We start from the raw sequence: 20,320 nt of genomic DNA, 5'->3' as shown, positions 1-20,320 counted from the left end.
CCCCAGAATACCGACAGGCCCGGCGGATTAGAGGTCGCCTCCCCCATAGTATTGGCTTCCGGTTTAGGGTACATGATCTCATGAACCAGTGCGAGTCGAACTTAAGTTGAGAGCGGCTGCATCTGCATGTGAAAGGGCTGACAGTCTTCTATCGCAGCTGAGAAGTATAAGAACTTCGTGACAGCTTGCTAGCAGCTAGCTTGTGATTCCGCATCTTTCCTCAGCTTTGGCTGTCAATTCGAGGGATGAATGGAGCGTGATGGCGGGAGAATCCGGACCCCAGGAAGAATGACGTTGGCGAACCCATGCCGAGGTAATTCCGCTCTGGGGAATGCCGACGGTAGCCACTGCAAGAGCCACACTGTATAACAGTCAAAACGTGCCTTGCAGCCTCAAAAGGTCATCAGACTAACTGCTTCTGATACTTAGATAGTTTGGCTATGCGGAGCAAATGCGATGCACTACGCCTGGTCGGTTTATGTTTTATCCAGACCTTTTCCACGATATGATGCCTCAGGCGCCAAGAGTCCGTACAACCGACCGATAAGCTTAACATCGATCTTATCGCAGAGTATATCGGTCGCAGCTCGGCAGTAAGTGAACTTGACAGCGAGGCAGAGCCCAGCTACAGAAAGACGGAAGGGCTATCCGATCGAAGCTCAAGCCATGGGCCCGTTTCTTGTTGTGCCTTGACTTTCTTGTTGTGCCTTGACATCTTGTTGGACGCGGTGATCTGTCAACCACTCCATGCTTGCAAGAGAGCGTGACTATAAGAAAACGGGAGAATAGTATGCTTGCGACATGAACATCATGGTTGACGAAGAGATTGAGAGTAATAATGCTTTTCGATGATTTGATCGCGTGCTGGGCCTGGAACTCCACGATACGCTTACCGGTGAATCATTCTCCCTATCAGCATTTATCGTCTTTGTCCCTATCGGCGTTTTCGCCGATCTTATATCTCAACTCAAACTCAACCCCATGTTCCATAAAATGATAGAAAGGACTATCTGAGAGACAGCGAAGAATCCTTGCTTGAATGACTAGGCAATATCTGGTTTCTGCGCCATGAGCACCCCGATATCGACATGGAAACGTATCGCCCTATTCATCCTCCACCAATGGCTCATCATCGGCATCGGGCTCGCCTGCCTGCTGGGTTACTTATTCCCCAATGTCGCTAAGCATGGCGGCATAATTCGCTCGGAATATAGCATTTTGTACGGCGCCGTTGCGATCGTATTCTTGATTTCGGGCCTCAGCATACCGCAGGAGAAGCTCGTTCGACAGCTCTTCAACTGGCGACTCCATGCCCTGGTTCAGATTACCAACTTTTTGTTCGTCCCTACAGTCGTTCTGGCTATTGTCCATGCCGTTCTTGCTGGGGATAAAAATGGGCGTATTGATCGGGCCGTGCTGGCGGGGTACATTTTCACCGCTTGTATTCCGACGACGATCGCCTCAAATGTGGTCATGACGAGGTCTGCGGGGGGTGATGATGCGGCTGCTTTGATGGAGGTGCTTATCGCCAATGTTCTGGGTCCCTTTGTGACGGCTGGGTGGACGATAACACTGTTGCCGCCAACAGAAGAGTTCGATGTATGGAGGGACCAGAATTCAGATCTCACGGCTATGTATCGCGATGTTTTCAAGCAGTTGGGATTAGCCGTGTTGTTGCCGTTGGCAGTTGGACAAGTGGTGAGATTTATATGGCCTGAGCAGACGAGTCATATCATCCAGAAGTTCAAGATCGCGAAGCTGGGGTCCGCTTGCCTGCTTCTTATGATCTGGTAAGTTCCTGAGAGTCGGGCAATAATGATGCAGTAGATTACTGACATCCAACAGGGCAACATTCTCCTCCGCCTTTGCTACGGGAGCCCTCGAAGACCTCTCAACTGAGAGCGTTATTTTCGTCGTACTCTTCAACATCGCCCTCTACATTTTCCTCACGATAGTATGCTTCTCGATCTCCCGACCACCCCAGTGGCTTTGTACCCGGACAAAGTTTGGCCGATGGCAACTTGCAAGGCCAATGCCACCTGACGAGACAATCGCCGTATGTTTCTGCGGGCCTGCAAAGAGCACAGCTCTCGGTATCCCATTGCTATACGCGATGTGGACATCAGTCGATCTGTTCATCGTTGCGAAAACGTCTGTGCCTGTCTTGCTTTATACGACGGAGCAGATGTTCGTGGCTCACTTCTTCGTCCATGCATTTCGGTGGTGGAAACGAAGGCTCGAGAGGGAGAGAATTGATGAGTGTGAGTCTGGAGGTGAAGAAGAAGTAGCGGAAGAATCAGATGAACCGCGGTCTACTTCGATGTCAGAAGTAAGAGATGAGGTAAAAGGAACGGGGGTGAACAAGTCTAGCGTGAAGTCGACTTCCTGAAGCTTCCCGGTGTTTTGACACGTGACACGATCATGAGAGCTTAGAGAGACTTGTTTAATAATAGATACCCAAAAGCAGTTCATCATTTCATTTCCGGTGTCGTTCGCAGATGCGTGTTTAGATGTACAAAGAGAAGAAACATGGATAGAACAAAGTCTGGTTGGATATATGCATAACAGGCCTGTCTAGGAGCAAGGAAAAACCCGCCCAGGCGAGCAGAATGAAGTATAAAAAAGACAGACGAGAAAAATACATCATATATAGCTCACCTTCACCCCCATCCCGACAGTTCCGCGGACCTTTTGCCAGCTGGATCCAACTATCCTCCGAATGCGTTCGCGGACGTTTGGTCTGTTGAGGGCAAAAATAAGGCCCAAAACAAACAGTATCGACCGAAGGAAGGACAGAGGGTTGTTGGATATAGACTTGCCCAGGTACTGCGCCAGGTTTCGCAGTACTGTTACAAGTGCCTTTGATTGTCGCGCTCGCGTCTCAGGTTTTTCAGGCTTCTTGAGGTTCTTCGAATTGGGAGGTGAAAGGGCCGTCCGCGATGACCCAGACTTGCCGCTACCGGTCTTGTCGCCCTTCTTGCCTCTGAGGCTTCCATTGGGATTGGTTTTCTCAATCCCGTAGTCCACCTCACTGCCGCTGCGCTTGTGACCTTTCGATTGAGAAGCTCTTTCTGCGGCTGCGGCCTCCTCCGCCTTCTGGCGTTCTGCTTCTTGTATTTGTCGCTCTAACTCCGCATCCTTCTCACGTTGTAAGGCCGCAGCACGTAGCTTGCCTTGCTCCTTTTCTTCTTTGAGTCCGTCCAGCGTCTGAAAGAAGACTTCCTTACGTTCTTCGTCGAGTACCTCGCTCATTTCTATGAATTGAGTCGCATAGTCCCACTCTTCATTCCGTGGGAGGACGTGGAGCGTGAAGAGCTCGATGAGCCGGACTCGCGCCGCAAGGTCTTTTGGTGTATCTGTGCCGCCGTTTGATCTGAAGTGCTGTCGCTGAGGTGAGTTCAAGTGTTCTTCAATATCGAGGTTTGGTTGTCCGTAAGAGGAGAGGTAGGCTTCGAGCCGTTGCTGGTTGATGGTTTGTGAAGGGGATTGGTTGAGGAGAAGAGTGCCCCTAGCAGACAGCAAGTTAGTAAGAGTAAGAGGTAACTCAAAGTATGTAACTCACAGGTTGTATACGACTTCCGCGTCTACTGATCCCTCTCGCCCTTGGTAGCCGATCTGCACGACCTTCTCCCAGATGCTTCCATCGCGAACCTGCGTTGAGATATCTTTCCACTCCTTCTGTCCAATTGCCATCTTTCCTTCTTCAGGACCCAGATCAATGATAGCACTCAGGAGTGTAATGTATAGATTCCAAATCTTGATGCGCCAGGTGGCAGGAACTGTAGCAATTGGTGCCACCGGGGCCCCGTTGACTTCCTGCTCATCATTGCTGCTGCTCGCTGAAATCACAGGCTCTAGCGAAACGAGGGCTTCTTCTAGTCGGCGAGTTAAGAAGAGCTGTGAAGCTTTTTTGTAGGTCTTTGAACAAAGTTTCGAAGGTGGCAGGGAGGACGCGGACGCCGACATGGAGGAGGCATCGTCGGCCATGTTCACCGCCGAGATACGGAAGTGGGGAGATCGGAATGCGATGCGATCGCAAAGGGTGGGAGTTATCCAGGCAATAAAGTCGAGGTAGCTGAAAGTAACAGTCCAAAGCAATTGAAAGGATGAAAGCTAGTAGTTGAGCAAGGTAACTTGAGTTGCAGCTGCGGCACTGGAGAAGGCCGAGAGCGTCAGACCGAGCGGCGCCTCCCGTTGGCTGCGACAAGTTCCTCGGCTCATCTGGGGTTGATGTCACGGGACTTCCTTGGCCTTGTTTGCTGCAGTCTTGGCATCAGTCTTTAACAACCGCTGTCTCTAGAAGAGCGATGCTCAGAAGTATCCTTGATTCCAAGTGAAGGAGATTGAATTGTCGAGAATATTCTCTGAATGACTTACCAGTTCCCAATAAGTGAGATACTTGTGCTTAGATTACCTGACTATATCACTGCACTCTCACTTGACGCCTGTATAGATGCCCCGCCTAACTCTTCACTTTTCTTGGACTTATCAACTATCGCTCTTGAATAAATCAATATATTTCTCTTGAGTACTTCTACTCTCAGTTCCAACTATCTATTTCTATTCTACATAGCCAGCATGGATGTTACTGCACAGACATTCCCTTACCACCTAGCTAGAATGCTAGATGATCTCGCTTCCTCTGCCTTCGTCGCTATCGATCTTGAGTTCTCAGGCATTGCGACAGCCTTTAGGGGAAGAAGCGGTCCGCCACAAAGTCTCCAGAAACGATACGAGGAGGTGAAGGAATCCGCTGCCAAGTACACAATACTCCAGGTCGGCCTGACCTTCTGCCATGAGGATGCCGAGGCAGGTCAGACCAACAATGCGTACTGCTTTCACACCAAAACAAAGTACTGAATCCTTTATAGCGAAGTATACTCTGAAGCCGTACAATATGTACCTAAGCCCGATCATCGAACGCAAGCTTGAGGTTGAGAGGGATTGGTCGTTCCAGAGTAGCGGTATGTAAACCTGACTATCGCGTTCCGTGACTGACTCTCGTACAGCAATCGAATTCCTCTTAGAAAATAAATTCAACGTGGACTCCTTATACAGATTGGGCGTTACATACGTTTCGAGAGAAGAGGAAGCACAAGCCCTTACGAAGGCCATCGAAAGAGGTACACCTGGTGCAGCGCAATCTTCGTTGGATGTCAAGGAGACCGATCACGAGTCCCTAGCCTTCCTTGAAACGGTCCGAAACCAGATCGATAAATGGCTCGAGCTTCGTGATGTATTTTACCTACCCTTCTTTTGCGACTGGTCTAATCAATTATAGAAGCGCGATGGCTGGCTCAACATCCCGCCGCCAACCGGTGAAATCAAGAAGCAAAAACTCAAGGGAATGCCCACAGAGCTGAACAGGTTCCAGAAGAGATTGGTCCACCAGCTTGTTGAAGTGGAATATCCCGACTTTGTCACCGTCGGCCGACCCGCATTTGTTCAGATTCTCGACTACGACGAAGAGCGCGAGAACGCTGTTCGAGAGAAACGAGTCCAAAGGATAAGAGAGCTGACCTTGAAAGAAACAGGCTTCAGATGGGTGGCCGAGGCTCTTGCTGGAGGCGATCTGACCAACCTCAGTCCGAACTACTTCCCCGGATTCAGAGCCAACCAGGCACCCAGGGAACAAGGAGCGTCGCTGAACGAATTCGTTGACGACTTCAAGAAGCGCTTGAAAACACAAAGACCTGTGTTGGTTGGCCACAATCTCTTCACGGATTTGGTATACTTCTTTCGATGCTTTTTCGGGCCGTTGCCGGAGCGAGTAGAGGACTTCGAATCTATGGTGCACGAACACTTTCCGGTCCTGATAGACACAAAATACCTCGCTACACATGACTGTGGGTCAATGAACCCGACATCCTCTTTGCAGGAACTCAACGACAAGTTGATGCGTCTACCAAAGCCTGAAATAAGTGAGTAGTAGCTCAGACCTGGCCGGCAACACAGCTGACTTATATAGGTCTACACCATCACTTCACTCGATACGAAGTAGAGAAGACCGCACATGAAGCAGGTTATGACAGTCTACTCACTGCTCAAGTATTCCTCAAGCTCTCCGCGCAGCTCGGTAGTGGCAATCAGGTGTTTGAATCTGGCGACACAGTACTAACCACACCGGCATCAGCACAGAGCGACCTCAATGACCGGTTCGCACAGCTTCAAATTGAAAACGCAGACGAAAGCCTATTCAGCCTAGTTGAGGACAATGAGAGCGAAGGCAGTGAGGAGGTTCTGGGCGAACACAGTCGTGCTGAGGAAAGTCGGCAGGCCAGAAGAGGGAATCTGATTCCACGACCAAATTTTCAGTTCTGGAAGGTTTACGGCAATAAGCTACGCGTCTTCGGAACGAAGGAGAGGATATGTCACATCGGCTGAAGATAGACAAAGTATCTTAGCTCTCACGTAGCAATCGAAGGTCTCTACAGGCGCTCAATGACCGTCAAAAATCTTAAGCGACAAGCGGGATGTGCGCAGCGTCTATCTAACCGTACACCTTAGATCAAGAAGGTACCGCTAGCGAAAAAAGGCTGCCAACACTCTCTCTGAGCACCGCAAATAATGATCAACTGGTTGTAGAAGAAGCTAAACGCAGTGACGATAAGGATGGTGCTGTAGAGAGAAAAGAAAAGAAGAAATCGGAGAGCCGCAGCAGAACGGAAGAAATAAAAAGTCGGGACCTGAGAGTCACGTGGAGGGCTAAGCTGTTTCTGGAACGCCAGGAGCCAGGCCCGGAGCAAAACAGGTGACCGCCAACTTTTCTTTGCATAGACCGATCGCAGTGACCCTGTTGACGACCACGCTGCCACCACACGGAGATGTCTTCAGGATCCAATGGCGCCAGGCGCATAGCCTCATTACTGCGTAAGTATCTTTGACATCAGTTGACGCTGGGTTCTCTCAATTGCTGACTATTGCAGGGCCTTCAATCGCCGAACAACAGCGAGTCTGCAGAAGCTGTCAAGACACACTTGTCCGCCGCAACTATGCCTCCGCCGCGACACCTCTCTCTCCTAAACCCTCTTCTACAAACGCATCTACATCCCCTGTCGTAAATCCCACCTACACCATCAAAGCAGGCGTGCTCCTGTCCCGACCGCCCGTGATCACACGCGACCTTACGGACTTCGAGAAAGCGTTCTACTTCTACCAGAAGCGTCTGAACGAGCGACTGGTGCTCCCATTCACAAAATACTTTTACTTCAAGAAGGGAACGCCTCTGGACGAGGACTGGAAGAAGAAGGTCAAGGAGCGTACAACGGTTGCGCGTGACATTGGCAAATACAATGCGTACTCCAAGGAGGGATGGAACGACGAGCTCCTCGTTGGCGCGAAGGAGTCGGAACCAGAGCACATGGTTGAGGCGCTGATTTCGGATGCCGAAAGCACAGCAAACAACACGTCGCAAGATACCAGCAAGAAGGAAGAGATTCCGCGGCCGAACCCCAGGGTAACGGAGGCGGACAAGAAGGGTGACCACAAGAGTCTTGATCGGGCTCTTCAGAGGACTCTTTACCTCCTCGTTCAGTCTAAGGATGGATACTGGAAGCTCCCTAGCTCGCCTGTTGCTGGTGAGGAGACGCTTCGAGTTGTATGTTTCTTCTCTCTGCTATCTTCTCTCGTGGATCCCACTAACATTATGACTTAGGCCGCTGAACGCACCCTCGAACAATCCGTCGGCGTGGACATGAACACCTTCATGGTCGGATACCACCCCGTCGGCCACTACTCCTACAAGAACGTCAAGCCCAAGACCGACGAGACAACCGGCATCATACTTGCCGGTGAGAAGACCTTCTTCATGAAAGGACGCATCATGGCCGGCCAGGCGGATCTTTCTGCCAATGTGCAAAACCTCAAGGACTTCAAGTGGCTCGCCAAGGAGGAGATCCCCAAGTACGTCCTGCCGCAATACTACGCTAGCATCAAGAACATGCTTGCCGAGCGGTAATCGGTATCTTTTCGGTGTTTTCTCTTTTTGAGCGTGCAAGGGGCGATGGGGTGGATTGGATCGGAGCGAAGACGCCTATTAGACGTCTGGACTCTGGAGGCTGTAGGATAATCTGTGACCTAGATTTGCATATATTTCGAGTTCATCATGTCTTGTATAACTAGCTCATCAATATTTACTATTTCATACAATATACACTATCCGAACGCTTCAATAAACCCAAAAATAACCCAAACGCCTCGCCAACCCATACACGACATAACCTTTCACCCATCACCCATCACCCATCGACCAATAAATGACGCCTAAAAATCACTTCAAGTTAAACTTCTGCCCCTGCACAACAGGCTGATCCTTCCCTGCCTTCGCAGCCAAACTCTTCCCGCACATCGGACACGCTGTAGACCGTCAGAATTAGAGCTATAAAAAAGAGATAATCTGGACCTTGAAGATGCGCATACCATTCCGCTGATAAGCACACCGCTGACAAAACTTCCGTCCAGCCTCAGTCTTCGTCTTGCAAGAGTCACAAGACGAACTATACGCCGCGTAGGGGTTTTTGGCTTTTGAGCTGAGGAGTTTGTTCTACGTATTGTTAGCATGCATTCAAATCAAATCAATCACCACCCTTGTCCACCTCTGCGCAGCTCAGTCTATCCACATCCAGATAAGCTAAGGAAGTAAGAACATAACATACCTTCGAAACCCCCGTCGTCCCCAAGGTAGCCTTCGACCCAACCCCAGTCCCAGCGCCAGCTTTACTAGCGCTCCCTATACTACTGCCACCACCCGACCCGCTCGTCGTCGAGGGCGAGCCATAGTACATCTCGGACTTCCGTTTCACGCCGGGGGTGGCTAGTTCAGTGGATTTGAGCTTCTTTTGGCATTTGGCGCAGACCATTTTGTGTTTTTTTTGCTCTTTATTTCTCTTGAGAGTTTGATGGGATCCTGTTGGGGTGGTATATAGATAGAAGTAAGAGAGGGAGTTGAGTCGTCCAATACAGATTGTTTGATATGCCTTGAGTGCTGTTGTTGCTGGATGGATTGCTTAGGGTGAGGATGGATGTCATGGTTGGCACTGGGTGGGTTGGTGAGCGGGGCTGCGCCACAACTGAGATCTTGCACAGCCGTGGTTGTGGCTGATATGGTCTGTGCGCTGTATAGATCACTCAAGAGGTGGCTGTTTCTTCGGCTTTTCGGTCTATTTTCTGGCTCGGGACGGGGCAAGTATAATCCATACGGATTTTTCGGAAGACCTATACCTGATAGGAGGCTTGAGAGATTGCGGATTGAGAAGGGGGTATCAAGCACAGAAGACTAAAACTAGGCACAACGGCAATCAAACCAGGTTGCGAAGGTGCTAGATGCAATACAAAAAAAAAAAGATGAACACACATCCACGAGAAGAACGCTTTCGGTAGCTGTAGCTGTAATTAGTTGAAATCCCATAGTGGTGCACCCCAGTTTCCCTCCCATTCCAACAGCCTCTCGGCATCCCAAATGGCGTACGCCCAATCGGTCCGTCGAAAATTGGGACTAAACGTATCATAAAAGTCCTCGTAGAGTGGCTCGTTTTCGTCCATCTGCTCGAGATGTGCCCTTGTCCAGGCCAATTGGGTCGTTCTATGTCTGGCAATGTCTTGAGCAGTTCATACAATGCAATAACGTCAGTTCCTAAATAGAAACGATCTGATGGCGAAAGCAACGGAAGCACTCGTGAGACATCATATGAAATGTGGGCAGGATACCACGGGTTACTATTAAATCGATTCGCAAATACTGTATTTCGCCGAGTCATGAAGTCTTTTTCGCGCAGGAACCTGTAGAGAAAAGTCGGACCAAAAGAGACCATGCCCTCTCCAATTTCTTCATCATAATTCAGGTCATCGATATCAAGAATTGTGCTGCTTCGGAGAAGAGTAGCGCTTAAAGCTTCTGGCAACTTTCCGTTGTTCATCGGACCGTAACTCTTCAAATTGTCACGGATCTCTTTCATCGTTAACTCAAGTCTTCCAAGAAAGTGTTTCCATAGACAGGCAAACTCATCGCATTCCCATGGAGACAAAGGTCCGAAGAAAAGTCTCCATATTTCGGAGTCTTCTAATAACTTATAACTCCAATATATGGGCCTTATGTGCTCCATGTCGTCAACAGGATGCTTGATTTGCCCAAAAAGGTTGCTGAAGGTTTGCAGCCTGTAAATTGTCCGAAAGCAACGTTGCTTCTCTAACTTCGAGAGCTTTAGCGAAAGCACCTGAGTGCGCCAAACGTCTGGATCCATCCAGAAGGGACAGCGTGCGGTTTGGCAATAATCATCAAGCAGCCAAACCGCTACTTTGTGAAGCTTTAACAGAGCTTGTGTCTCGTTAAGGTCGACTGGCTGGTCAGGATATGTCTGTGTTACGCTAGAACGTTTCCCCAGACGCCGTATCTCATTGCTACGGCGCCAGTCGTCCAACAGCGCAATGACCTTCTCGCGATCCGCGGATCTAATAGCGTGCAAATGTTTTGAGCGGACAGCAGCAAGGGCTTCGTGGATTTCCACTAGCCCGTCTTACTGCGTATGGAGAATACGGGGTAGAGCATCCTTCCGAGCGAGGATGTAGGCCTGGTAAAGAGCGGTTGAAGATGACGCTATTGAGTGGAGGGACTGTGTATCAGGCAAGTGGATGAGAATCTGGACCTGCAGCTCGATAGGCAGACTTTCCAGGGTTGGCTTGTCCTGGTTATACTGTCAGTCATTGGGACTTGGGACAAGTGGTGGAGGCATACCATGGTGATTGAGGGTGAGTGGGCGAGGGGTTGCGACTTTGTGTCCGAGGCCTGCGCCGCCTTATGTAAACCGGCTAGAGAAGCTTTGCAACGAAACTTGTGTCTCAATCGATTTACTATGATTATAGACGAGAACCTGGCCTGGCCCGGGCGGGCGCTTAGCATTATGCCTCTAAAACAACCGAGGCCTTCCCCGCCAAATTGCCTTGAGGCCAGGAACTCATCCAAGCGTGTTTCGAGTAGCCACCGCAGAGGAACAATTGCTTCTCTGTCAGTCAATTCAGCTTGTCATCTCTTTCGGGTCTGCTAGGATTTCAACACATGCATTGCTGTACGCGCGCGGTATTCTCAATGACTGAAATCTATACTTGGAACTCTCTTGCTCGTACGCAAAGACATTTGGCCAGCATGTCTAACTCTGCATGCCTTTGCAGCTTAAAAGCCGCGATGTCCGCTTCTGTCTCTTGGGTGCCTTCGTTTCCAATCGCCCGTCGCTCCATAACCTTGCTGGGTGTCCTTTGTCCCTCTTCCGAGTCTAATCTCTTCTTTATTTTCATAATTGGCCTATAATACTACATTATGCCGTTCAAGTTGAGCCTTCGTGACTGGGATAAAGATCCCAGGAATCGAAGGATCGCAACAGAGAGAAGGGGCTCTGACTCGGCTTACGACCCTCGGCACCCTGGATCTCGTCAAGAGCCCAGCTACTACGGACCCAACTTCAGGATGAATAGAGTAGGGACGCTCTGAGTCATTCAATCACTACATTGAGCCCAAAATTTCCGTTCTCTATGTGAAGAGGCCACAGCCTTACCCCGAGAAGATGGCCAAAGAACATGAAAAGTACAAATCATATCGCAAAAAGTTAGAAGTTGTCAAGCCTCAGCTTGAGGACCTCGAGCCGGTCAAGTATGGGAAGGCGCACTCCTCAGAAGTGCGGAAGTCTGTGTACAATGAAGGGCTTGATCTATCTACAAAGCAAAGGAAATACGCTAACAAGTGAGAATGCCGTCCTCCTTCCACCATTGACCCTTTGATGCTCATTGTAATTCTCATAGGGAAGCTGCTGCTCGCCATGGCTTTGACCACAAATACCCGTGCGCCTTCGAAGACCTAGACGCTAAGAAAAAACATATTCACCAGGCTAAGGGCCTTACCGAATCAGCCCAAAGAGCAGCTCGCATACAGACCCATTGTAAGAAGAGCATCCAAAGATTTGGCTACGAATATTAAGCATTTGTGGAGCGGCTGCACTATACCTATACCGTTGTGATGATTCCTGATTTGCCTGCTGTTATGTTGTTTTGACTGTCGCTTTCGCCGTCCTCATATGTCTGTCACCTTTGCGTTGGATCTGCTGTTATCATTGTCGTCTTAGTCTTCTGTTATGTATCTTCGTCATCGAGTTGTAAGTAATCCCTATCTCTCAATGCTGATAGCTGGTCTATTAGACACTTTTCCTGGGTTTATCCAAATGTTTCTGTGGATGAAGGTATATATAATATAAATATATATATATATATGTTTTATGAATGAATTGCAGAGAGACTGCGAGCAGCTCTTCGGTGTTCTCAAGCACCTAGAAAACTTTTCCCGCGGCCCGGTCCCTGGGCAGACAACCTAAACAGAGGGACGTTGCACCTCTATTTATTCCGCTTAGCGACACTTGGAGTACTAGATCTAGCACCCCTCATGATTCGTCATGATCCATCCAGGTGAAATGTTGCAATGAAATTGACCGTTCATTTGATTTGGTATTCGGGCTACGACGGCCACACTCGGTGGTGGGTATATCGTGCCATGGAACCTAGTAGGGAGGTTGCCCACTAGCCATTTCGAATGTAATTATTCTAGCCGAGGCTTACACGTATGCGTCTGATTGATACAGAGTTTCTATATGCTAGGGATAGTTCAGTACAGTGCTTTATGTGGACAAAGACGCGACCTACGGTTGCATCATAATTCGACATACGGAGCGGAAATGTGATTCTAGGTTTCGGGTTTAGAGTAGAAGTCTGCGAAGCGTAGAATAGGAAACGATGATACTCTAGATCTCTCATAAAGCTAAAATGACGTCCAGCAATGGAAAGAGCGCAAAATGGGCACATACTGTGCAGTTGAATAAACAAAGCATGTCAGTTCAAGAAGAGCAGGATACACGAGAGAGAGAGAGAGTGTGTGTGTGTGTGGCCAGTCGCAGTCATGAAAAGTCCCGCAGCGGTGCGCCATGTTTCGCCTCCCATTCACGAAGTCTTTCGTTATCCCAAATGGCGTACCCCCATTCAATCGTCCAGCTCTAATGCCGGTTTCGAACATATCGTCGTACAACGGGTAGCCCTCATCCTGGTCGGAAAGCCAGCACCTTTCCCAGGACAAGTTAGACCGCTCTATTTCTGGTAATGTTGACAAAAATGCTCGCAGCCCATGTATGTCCATTCCAAAATTGAAGCGGTTTGCTGGATAGAGAAATGACAGTTGTACATCAAGATCTCTTGGCTAATTCTCAGGATATTCAAACCAATGACGGTCCGCATTCGCAAGTAGTATGTCGCGTCGCAACGTGTAGTCTTCGATATGAAGAAACTTGTAGAGGAAACACGGGCCGAGACAACCCAGGTTCCACCGATAGGAAAGGGGATGCCTTGCTAAAGTATCGGATCGGTGCCCATGTGGGACACTTGAACGGATATGCAGGTGCTCAGGAAGATCATCAACTTCGGTATCACCATACTGTTTGAGGTCATTGGCGATTTCAAAGTATCATTCTTCGTGTCTATCATGAAAGATTTGCCACAAACAGGCAAATTCTTCCATTTTCCAGGGCGCCATTGGACTGAAAAATAATTGCCATGCTTCCGCTTCTGATATTCGTTCGTCCCAGTAGACTCCCCAATGGTAACCATCGTTATGAATAGAGCCCTCTACGGCACCAAATATGTTGCAGTAAGTTTGCAATCGGTAGAAAGTCCGAAAATAGCGTTGTTTCTCGACAAAGGAGAACGTCAAGGGCAAGACCTCGGATCCCCACTTTGATTGATCCATCCAGGAAGGACAGCGTGCATTTTGGCAGTAATCGTCAAAAAACCAAAGCGCTATGCTGTGAAGCTTTAGAAGCCCCCGGGTCTCGTCAACATCGGCCGGCTGGTATGGAAGGCGCTGATTTGTCCCGCACCGAAGTTTATAAGATGGCGAATCTCCTGTCGACTAAAAGTGCAATGATCTTTTCACGATTTGAAGGTACATGTGCATGGAGATCTGTTGAGCGGACCGCCGCAATCGCCTCCTCAATGCCCACAAGATCATCATATTGTCCTAGCAAGATCTCCAGGAGTATTTCGTCTCGAGACAATTGATATGCCGCGTAGAAGGAGGGCGATGAGAGAATGATCGAGCGCAGGGACTGCGGGTGAGACACATATAGCAGAATCTGAATTCGGAGCTCGATAGGGAACTCCTCTAGAGTAGGGTTTTACTGGTTGGCGTCAGTAAACAAGATCTCGAAGAGGTGCTGAGAGATTCACCATAAAGTTGGCGTGGGAGCTTCAACAGCGATGCAGTTGCCCGACAGGTCTCACCTTCCCGACGGGAGTGCTGACTTCTTAACGCCGTTGGGCTGCGCCGCCTTATGTAACCGACTGCACTCAGCTGTGTCTTTCCAACAGCTAAACACAAAATTAAGACCATGACTCGAATGGGCGCTTCCCGGTACTTAAGGGTCTCCAATTAGTCGACGCCATCTTCACGGACGTGCCATTCCTGACAGCCGCCAGAAGCTTAGGCCCTGCGGCTTCTGGAGCACGCTGATCTCCTCGTGCCTCATGTTCCAGACTGCTGGGCTCACTTATCAACAGTAAGCGCGATCTATCGTAAACTTAAAGATCCTAACTAGCAACAATGGGCGTTTTGAATAGCCGCCTCAGAATGTTCCGTTGTCTTCCTGCCAATCGACCTAGCCACCAACTCCAAACAGCATCGCGAAGGGTTATACGTACGTATGCTTTCGAACTGTTCTGTTAATAACACCGTGAAAGGGCGTGGAAAGATGGCAGATATCACCATTTGTCTTGCTGGCAATGATTCGGGCTCGTCGTGGTTACGCGGCATTAGTCTCTGTCCCATGGATCAATACTGGTGAAGCTGTTTCCAAACAAATAACCTACCCACCCAACCATCAGCTTTTGCCATCATGGCTGAACAAATGTAGAGGTCCGGAGAGCGGAAACAACTTGCTAGGTTTACGGTTCTGATGCCCGGCGCTGAGAGTGCCAAAAACTACCTACTCTCCCAGCCCACAGGATAAAGCTCTATTATGAAAGTGCTCTTCATCATACCGAGCGTACGCATTCTCACTGCGAATGGCGCAGAACAGTATCGGCAAGGTGTTGTCAAAGGTGGTGGGCCTTCGTCGGAAAGGCGGTGCAGAAAATGAGAGAAGACAACAACTCCCTCCTGCGCCAAATGTCCACGGGCCTCATTCGAGGGGTACTGAATCGGGCTCGTCAGGAGCCGTGGAGCCTCCTCAGCGGTCATCCCGCCGTCCGGTCGATATGAATGCTTACTATAGAAGGTGCGAAATCTGTTTGGAGACACGGACGCGGTCATACTTTCCGATGAGGCCCATTGCACCTGGCTGTTGCCATCCTGCTGGTCAAGTCTGTCACCCCTGCTTGGGATTGGCGCTACGAGCACAGCTTGATGGTGAGATGAATCGAGGGTTTACCTGTCCGGTTTGCAGCGCAGGAATGTTTGACCGCGACGCCAAGACTTGGGCGAGCCCAGAGGTTTATCAGCGGTACCAGCGGCTTCAGGAGCGGAGGAGATGCGATGCGACGCCGAACTTTGTATGGTGCTCGAATTCTCGGTGTGATAGTGGCCAGGTCCATGGCCAGGGTCCCAAGTCACCGATAATGACTTGCAGGGACTGCCGTGCGAAAACGTGCTTTACGCATAAGTGTCCATGGCATGAGGGGTTGACGTGCTACGAGTTCGATCATCCGAAAAGGGCCATGAGAACCAGGCAGTTTGCAAACGCAGGCACCAAGAGACAACTTCATGGGCTAGGGCAAACGTCAGCTAAGCGTCTCCGCGGCATCTCGCGAAGCAACAAGGCGACGGGCGAGGGAAGTGGAGCCTTAGCAGAAAGACAAGCAGAAGAGGAAAGAGAAGCAGAGGAAAACCGCCAGAAGGAAGAAGAAAGGAGGAAGGAGGAGCTCTTGGAGCGCCGCAAAGAAGAACTAAAGGGTGAGGCGACGGCGATCCGAATCAGTAAGAAATGCCCCACGAAAGGTTGTGGTTACCGCGTGGAAAAGCATGGCGGGTGCGGTACCATCTATTGTGAGTAAACAATCTGCGCCTTTGATCTTCTTCTTCGTGGCTCGGCAGCGAGCTAACGTGGCCCGATGCGACCAGGTCGTTGTGGGAAGGCCTGGAACTGGAACAAAGTCAGGAACGGCTAGTAATTGGCAATGGACGGGGTTAGCGGAGAGAGTAGAGACGCATATATGTATATGGGGATCCTTGCAGGCGAAGGATTGCGCAGGGGGCAGGGTTCAGGGGACGGTGTATGCGCGGTGTAGTCTAGATTGATAGTTCCACTGGTCCAGGCCGGGATGAAGAAACCCGCGGCCGCACCCGCCGCGAAAGACGGGCCGCATCAGGAGCTTATTGTCTCACTTGCAAAGCGATTGTTCGAGTCATGGTCCTGTGATTTTGCATCAGCCAGCGAGTAGCAGTCCGCCGAAAATGGAGTCCGTTCCGCGCGTCCTAATCACAGCGCTGAGGGGAATGGCAATCCTTCGATCAATAACGGGGCTGCAGGATTGAGTAGTGATGCGGACGGACGAGTGTGATGAGCAACACTCAAGCGCCCAAAGCTCCAGCCAAGGCGGTGAGTCCGTGGCCGGGGCGACTGCCGTTCAGCTCGCAATGTGACCATACATCCACTCTGTAGAGTCTTTGATCCTGTCTGTCTATAGTCCGCTGGTCGTGGTTTCAGCTTATCTTGTCCCTCACTCGCCACAGTTTCCCTCTGTCTAGAGCGCGGATCCGACCTCGACTGGCTCGCCTTCGGGAATGCAGCCTCGATTACTGACCCGCCACTCCTGCACAGACGCGCAGTCCTCGAGCAAATCAAGGCCAGCTCTGGGGAAAAGCAAATGAGAAGACTCCCAGCTAGACAAAGAAAAAGAAAAACAGCACGAGTGGAGGAAAAGGCTCTGTCACCAAGATGGGTCTCCGTTGCGATCCCAGCAACTCGGGTTCACTCTCCTGTCCCAGCGCAATGGTTCACCTTTTTGCCCAGCGTATGATGAAGCGCAGTGGTGGCTCCCCCCTGACCGAGTCATATAATAAGAACCCACGATGAGTGGACGCCGCGGATGGCTCCTCCTTTCGGACTTTGGTCACATCTTGCCAATCTGCGTCGAGGCTGTAATGAAAAGGGTGCCTCTCTGGCTTGTTTGTGGCTCGCTACCAAACGTCCGTTTCCGGTCATCCTGGCTCTCAACACCACCTTGATCCTTGGATTTCAGCACGTCCTGACGTTATTTTCTTTTTTTCTCTCTTCTCCCTGTTTCTTTTTCATCCTTCAACTGGTTGGAATTGCACTTTAGACTCACTAATCGCGGGCTGCTGCTTCGCCAATAGAACAATCGTCGCTGACGCAGGACGCCACGGCACGCTGAAGGCCCCGACTGGACAGTTGTTGTTGGGACTCCCTTACTTCTCACGCTTGTCCAGGGAACTTTTTTCTACAAAGGTCTACCCGGCTGCACCTCTTTCTCAATACTGTCGCTTAATCGACCCGGGGAGAATTCTGGCGTTTTACATTGGGCCCGGAGTTTCTGGGGTTACAGGAACACAGATCCAACGAGCAGGGTGAAGATTCAAAGTCCAACTATTTAATCTACTCGGCCACCGAGAACTATCTTCGCAAATACAGAAGGAACTCCGCGCCTCTGTATTAGACGGGCTATTCGAGCTTGGTTCAAGATGCCCCCCTGTGGCTCATCGTTCACGGCATTAAATTTGCCATCGGACTTCACGCTTCCGGATTGCATGGAATGGTTTACCCTGACCGCAGGGCCAAATACAGATCTTTGGCGGAAACCGCCTAACGGAGACACTTCGACTGCTCCCATCGTGTTCACGTCATTACGGAATCCGTTCCTCGTCGCCGAAGTCACTGTGACAGCCGACCTTGAAATGGAGCTGGACCAAGGAGGTCTTGTCATTTTTGCAGGGGGCGCACCCCAATCAATTTCGTCAGATACCGTGCCCACGGTTCGATCAAATCGATTTGGGGTGAACTCGCCAAACACCCAGCCTACTAAGTGGGTTAAGGCAGGCATGGAATTCTGCTCCGGCACAGTCAACGTCTCGTCGGTCAGCGCAACAGCAGACGGAGCCGACTGGTGCATATCGCCACTCAGCATACCAGATCAAAGCCCGTCAGCTAACCACTCTGTGCGCCTCAAATTTGAACGAGCCGGGCATGCGCTTTGGGTCTGGTATCAAGTCCCGTCAGCCTCTCCGTATGCGGTATCGCCGGGGGATGTGGGTAGCACGTGGAAGAAGATGCGAGAGGTCACCTGGTTCTTCTACGGAGTCGAGGACAAGTTTGTCCATGTCGGAGTGTACGCTAGCCGGCCGACGAACATTCAGCGAAGCAGCACTGTTTGGAGCATGACGCATCGTTCAGGACCGTCAAGCGCTGGACCAGCTGCAATGGGTGACCATTTGAGGGTCGAATTTGACGATTTGGAGATCTTGTGATTCCATTGTTCTCTGTTTCATTTCTTCACGATGATTCCCCAGATCACGTTGATCTTTTATGTCACGACTGCTTGGAACGCCTTATGAACAAGTGTCTTCTTTCCGCTTCGATTCTTGCCTTGTGCTATCAAAACGTTTTCCCTTTTCCTAACGTCGTCTTTGTGCCTGTCATTCCCTCCATGCGCTTGACGTGGGCTCTCAACATTACACCCGCCGCACCCCTCGATACGAATACGCCGAACTTCTGCTTTATATGTTTTCTCTGCTTCAATTGTACATTTATCGCTTTTCTATAATGACAATGACAATCGTTTCCCCTCTGTGACCAGATCGTTGAACATCCGCGACCTTGGTAAGCTTACTCTAGAGCCATAGTACACATGACCCCCGGCCGAGACACAGGTCACCCGCGCACTGCCCAGCTTACTTGCTATATAAAGTATTTTCGTCTAACACCGGATAGGCCTAATCAACACCGACAACTACCTACTAACTAACTCTTCAAGAAAACAAAAAAAAAAAAAAAAAAAAAAAAAAAAAAAAAAAAAAAATCCAGATTCAACGCAGCCCAACCATGACACATGGTTTAACTAATCCTTGGCAGTGATGAGGACAGGGTAATCTGTACCAAGAGAAGCGGACTCGATTAGCGAATACCTTCAGGTTCGGCACGGGGGTTCCGGCAAGTCCGAAGTAAGGTTATATCCAGTTGTCCCTTAGTCCTAGTCCAACTTCTTGATGAGATTGAACGAAGTATTCTCACGGTATCAGGATCAGAGTTAGAACAAGGGATTTCGAGGGTAAAAATGTTTGGACTAGTATATCCCAAAAGTAAAAGGATTAACGTCAGTCTTATTTCTGGGAGAGACGAGATCTATCATCCCCTGGGTACACCATTTCAGTGGTAATAGTAGCTACTTACCATAGTTGCCTGCCTGGCTTCTCGATATCTTTCGTCTACTATGGTATGACATTTGACTACTTGACAATCATGGATGCTTTCTGTCTAGGGGTTGTTTACCATTTCCATCGTACATACAACCGGGGAAAGCGAGAGGTGGTCGCGAGAAGGTAAACACCACATTGATTCTCTCTTTACCGTCGCTGTCTGGATGCTAGCGTATAGTCGTTGGGCGGGAAGGCAGAGTTTCTTCTAGCCATCGTAACTGAAGATTAATGACATCGTCGCTAGACTGACCCCAGGCCCCGCGCCGCCGAGTTACACCCGAATCTGTCAGATGTAGCACTCGGCTCAGAGATCTCGATCAGTCTGCATGTAACCGAGTCTCCGTTCTAGACTCAGATCAGGCATTCGAGCTGTTTTGGGCGCCATGGATCTCGATCAACGGAGCAGTGGCTGTGACATCGATGGACTCGATGCCCATGCCGATGTTGACGGGCCGTCCGCGGGATGTACGATTGTAAACAAATGGCCACCTTGAATCGGCGATAACTTATATCGGGAGACAAAGAGCACTGGTTGCCGTGCCGTGTGGGCTTGATCGCGGCTCTGTGCACGGTATAAACGACGTCATTTTGTCTCAAGACGGTGGAGAGAAGCGGTCTTGCCCAACTCCAGATTTCCCAATAATACGGTCAAGGTTGAGTTTAGGCGCCTAATCAATGATGTCAGTTATAGTTTCTCGTATTATTGATCTCGATTTTAGATCGATTTGTGGAGTTTGAATCGCACTTTGACGGTGTCTGTATGCGATGAATCCGACAGGAGCATGTTCTGTACGCTGTAATAGTTCGGCAAAGAATCCCAACATCGTAGTCTACTTGCCGAGAGCAGATTTTATAGAGTCGTGCAAGTCG

The 20,320-nt window shown here is 49.9% G+C and overlaps 9 protein-coding genes across 9 annotated transcripts; 5 read left to right on the top strand and 4 right to left on the bottom strand.

Annotated features, from left to right (window-relative positions):
- Window positions 1-912: 912 nt before the first annotated feature.
- BDV14DRAFT_167646 (uncharacterized protein) lies at window positions 913-2,470 on the top strand. The gene is made up of 2 exons (XM_073767723.1): window positions 913-1,790; window positions 1,846-2,470. The coding sequence occupies exons 1-2, from the start codon at window positions 1,069-1,071 to the stop codon at window positions 2,387-2,389; spliced, it is 1,266 nt and encodes a 421-aa protein (XP_073631234.1). The 5' UTR covers window positions 913-1,068; the 3' UTR covers window positions 2,390-2,470.
- Window positions 2,457-4,145, bottom strand: pex26. The gene is made up of 2 exons (XM_073767722.1): window positions 3,563-4,145; window positions 2,457-3,508 (listed from the first exon to the last, which is right to left on the bottom strand). Exons 1-2 carry the CDS (start codon window positions 3,985-3,987, stop codon window positions 2,644-2,646), a joined length of 1,290 nt encoding a protein of 429 aa, XP_073631233.1. The 5' UTR covers window positions 3,988-4,145; the 3' UTR covers window positions 2,457-2,643.
- A 433-nt stretch (window positions 4,146-4,578) lies between these two features.
- BDV14DRAFT_187772 (ribonuclease H-like domain-containing protein) lies at window positions 4,579-7,957 on the top strand (the record flags this gene model as incomplete). Its single annotated transcript, XM_073770990.1, has 7 exons — window positions 4,579-4,813; window positions 4,872-4,964; window positions 5,010-5,236; window positions 5,282-5,921; window positions 5,969-6,370; window positions 6,927-7,597; window positions 7,655-7,957. 7 exons carry the CDS (start codon window positions 4,579-4,581, stop codon window positions 7,955-7,957), a joined length of 2,571 nt encoding a protein of 856 aa, XP_073631232.1.
- Window positions 7,958-8,147: 190 nt separating this feature from the next.
- BDV14DRAFT_167638 (cysteine-rich PDZ-binding protein) lies at window positions 8,148-9,072 on the bottom strand. Its single transcript, XM_073767721.1, has 3 exons — window positions 8,655-9,072; window positions 8,419-8,542; window positions 8,148-8,355 (listed from the first exon to the last, which is right to left on the bottom strand). Exons 1-3 carry the CDS (start codon window positions 8,856-8,858, stop codon window positions 8,270-8,272), a joined length of 414 nt encoding a protein of 137 aa, XP_073631231.1. The 5' UTR covers window positions 8,859-9,072; the 3' UTR covers window positions 8,148-8,269.
- Window positions 9,073-9,390: 318 nt separating this feature from the next.
- BDV14DRAFT_197048 (uncharacterized protein) lies at window positions 9,391-10,894 on the bottom strand (the record flags this gene model as incomplete). The annotated part of the gene is made up of 4 exons (XM_073772588.1): window positions 9,391-9,556; window positions 9,613-10,446; window positions 10,516-10,679; window positions 10,730-10,894. The coding sequence occupies 4 exons, from the start codon at window positions 10,892-10,894 to the stop codon at window positions 9,391-9,393; spliced, it is 1,329 nt and encodes a 442-aa protein (XP_073631230.1).
- Window positions 10,895-11,437: 543 nt separating this feature from the next.
- On the top strand, window positions 11,438-12,038 carry BDV14DRAFT_152104 (uncharacterized protein). Its single transcript, XM_073766579.1, has 2 exons — window positions 11,438-11,728; window positions 11,788-12,038. Exons 1-2 carry the CDS (start codon window positions 11,553-11,555, stop codon window positions 11,960-11,962), a joined length of 351 nt encoding a protein of 116 aa, XP_073631229.1. The 5' UTR covers window positions 11,438-11,552; the 3' UTR covers window positions 11,963-12,038.
- A 558-nt stretch (window positions 12,039-12,596) lies between these two features.
- Window positions 12,597-13,327, bottom strand: BDV14DRAFT_152080 (uncharacterized protein). Its single transcript, XM_073766578.1, has 2 exons — window positions 12,702-13,327; window positions 12,597-12,629 (listed from the first exon to the last, which is right to left on the bottom strand). Exon 1 carries the CDS (start codon window positions 13,163-13,165, stop codon window positions 12,794-12,796), a length of 372 nt encoding a protein of 123 aa, XP_073631228.1. The 5' UTR covers window positions 13,166-13,327; the 3' UTR covers window positions 12,597-12,629; window positions 12,702-12,793.
- Window positions 13,328-15,578: 2,251 nt separating this feature from the next.
- BDV14DRAFT_167630 (uncharacterized protein) lies at window positions 15,579-16,324 on the top strand. Its single transcript, XM_073767720.1, has 2 exons — window positions 15,579-15,963; window positions 16,056-16,324. Exons 1-2 carry the CDS (start codon window positions 15,637-15,639, stop codon window positions 16,065-16,067), a joined length of 339 nt encoding a protein of 112 aa, XP_073631227.1. The 5' UTR covers window positions 15,579-15,636; the 3' UTR covers window positions 16,068-16,324.
- Window positions 16,325-17,529: 1,205 nt separating this feature from the next.
- Window positions 17,530-18,692, top strand: BDV14DRAFT_152074 (uncharacterized protein). Its single transcript, XM_073766577.1, has one exon. It carries the CDS (start codon window positions 17,720-17,722, stop codon window positions 18,500-18,502), a length of 783 nt encoding a protein of 260 aa, XP_073631226.1. The 5' UTR covers window positions 17,530-17,719; the 3' UTR covers window positions 18,503-18,692.
- The last annotated feature ends 1,628 nt before the right edge of the window (window positions 18,693-20,320 follow it).

Source organism: Aspergillus stella-maris (genome assembly GCF_047715825.1).
Source record: "Aspergillus stella-maris strain CBS 113639 unplaced genomic scaffold BDV14scaffold_9, whole genome shotgun sequence".
In the NCBI taxonomy this organism is placed as follows: Eukaryota; Fungi; Ascomycota; class Eurotiomycetes; order Eurotiales; family Aspergillaceae; genus Aspergillus; species Aspergillus stella-maris.
This window is presented reverse-complemented; position numbering and strand designations above follow the sequence as displayed.

Bases quoted from the DNA above. Each gene is read 5' to 3' on its own strand.
- BDV14DRAFT_152104 (XM_073766579.1), top strand. From the start codon at position 11,553: ATGGCCAAAGAACATGAAAAGTACAAATCATATCGCAAAAAGTTAGAA. The intron at 11,729-11,787 runs GTGAGAATGCCG...TAATTCTCATAG, and splicing joins CAAAGGAAATACGCTAACAA to GGAAGCTGCTGCTCGCCATG.
- BDV14DRAFT_152080 (XM_073766578.1), bottom strand. From the start codon at position 13,165: ATGGACATACATGGGCTGCGAGCATTTTTGTCAACATTACCAGAAATA.
- BDV14DRAFT_167638 (XM_073767721.1), bottom strand. From the start codon at position 8,858: ATGGTCTGCGCCAAATGCCAAAAGAAGCTCAAATCCACTGAACTAGCC. The intron at 8,543-8,654 runs GTATGTTATGTT...AACAATACGTAG, and splicing joins GGACGACGGGGGTTTCGAAG to AACAAACTCCTCAGCTCAAA. The intron at 8,356-8,418 runs GTATGCGCATCT...GACGGTCTACAG, and splicing joins GTGTGCTTATCAGCGGAATG to CGTGTCCGATGTGCGGGAAG.
- BDV14DRAFT_167646 (XM_073767723.1), top strand. From the start codon at position 1,069: ATGAGCACCCCGATATCGACATGGAAACGTATCGCCCTATTCATCCTC. The intron at 1,791-1,845 runs GTAAGTTCCTGA...GACATCCAACAG, and splicing joins TGCCTGCTTCTTATGATCTG to GGCAACATTCTCCTCCGCCT.
- BDV14DRAFT_152074 (XM_073766577.1), top strand. From the start codon at position 17,720: ATGCCCCCCTGTGGCTCATCGTTCACGGCATTAAATTTGCCATCGGAC.
- BDV14DRAFT_167630 (XM_073767720.1), top strand. From the start codon at position 15,637: ATGACTTGCAGGGACTGCCGTGCGAAAACGTGCTTTACGCATAAGTGT.
- pex26 (XM_073767722.1), bottom strand. From the start codon at position 3,987: ATGGCCGACGATGCCTCCTCCATGTCGGCGTCCGCGTCCTCCCTGCCA. The intron at 3,509-3,562 runs GTGAGTTACATA...GCTGTCTGCTAG, and splicing joins GCGGAAGTCGTATACAACCT to GGGCACTCTTCTCCTCAACC.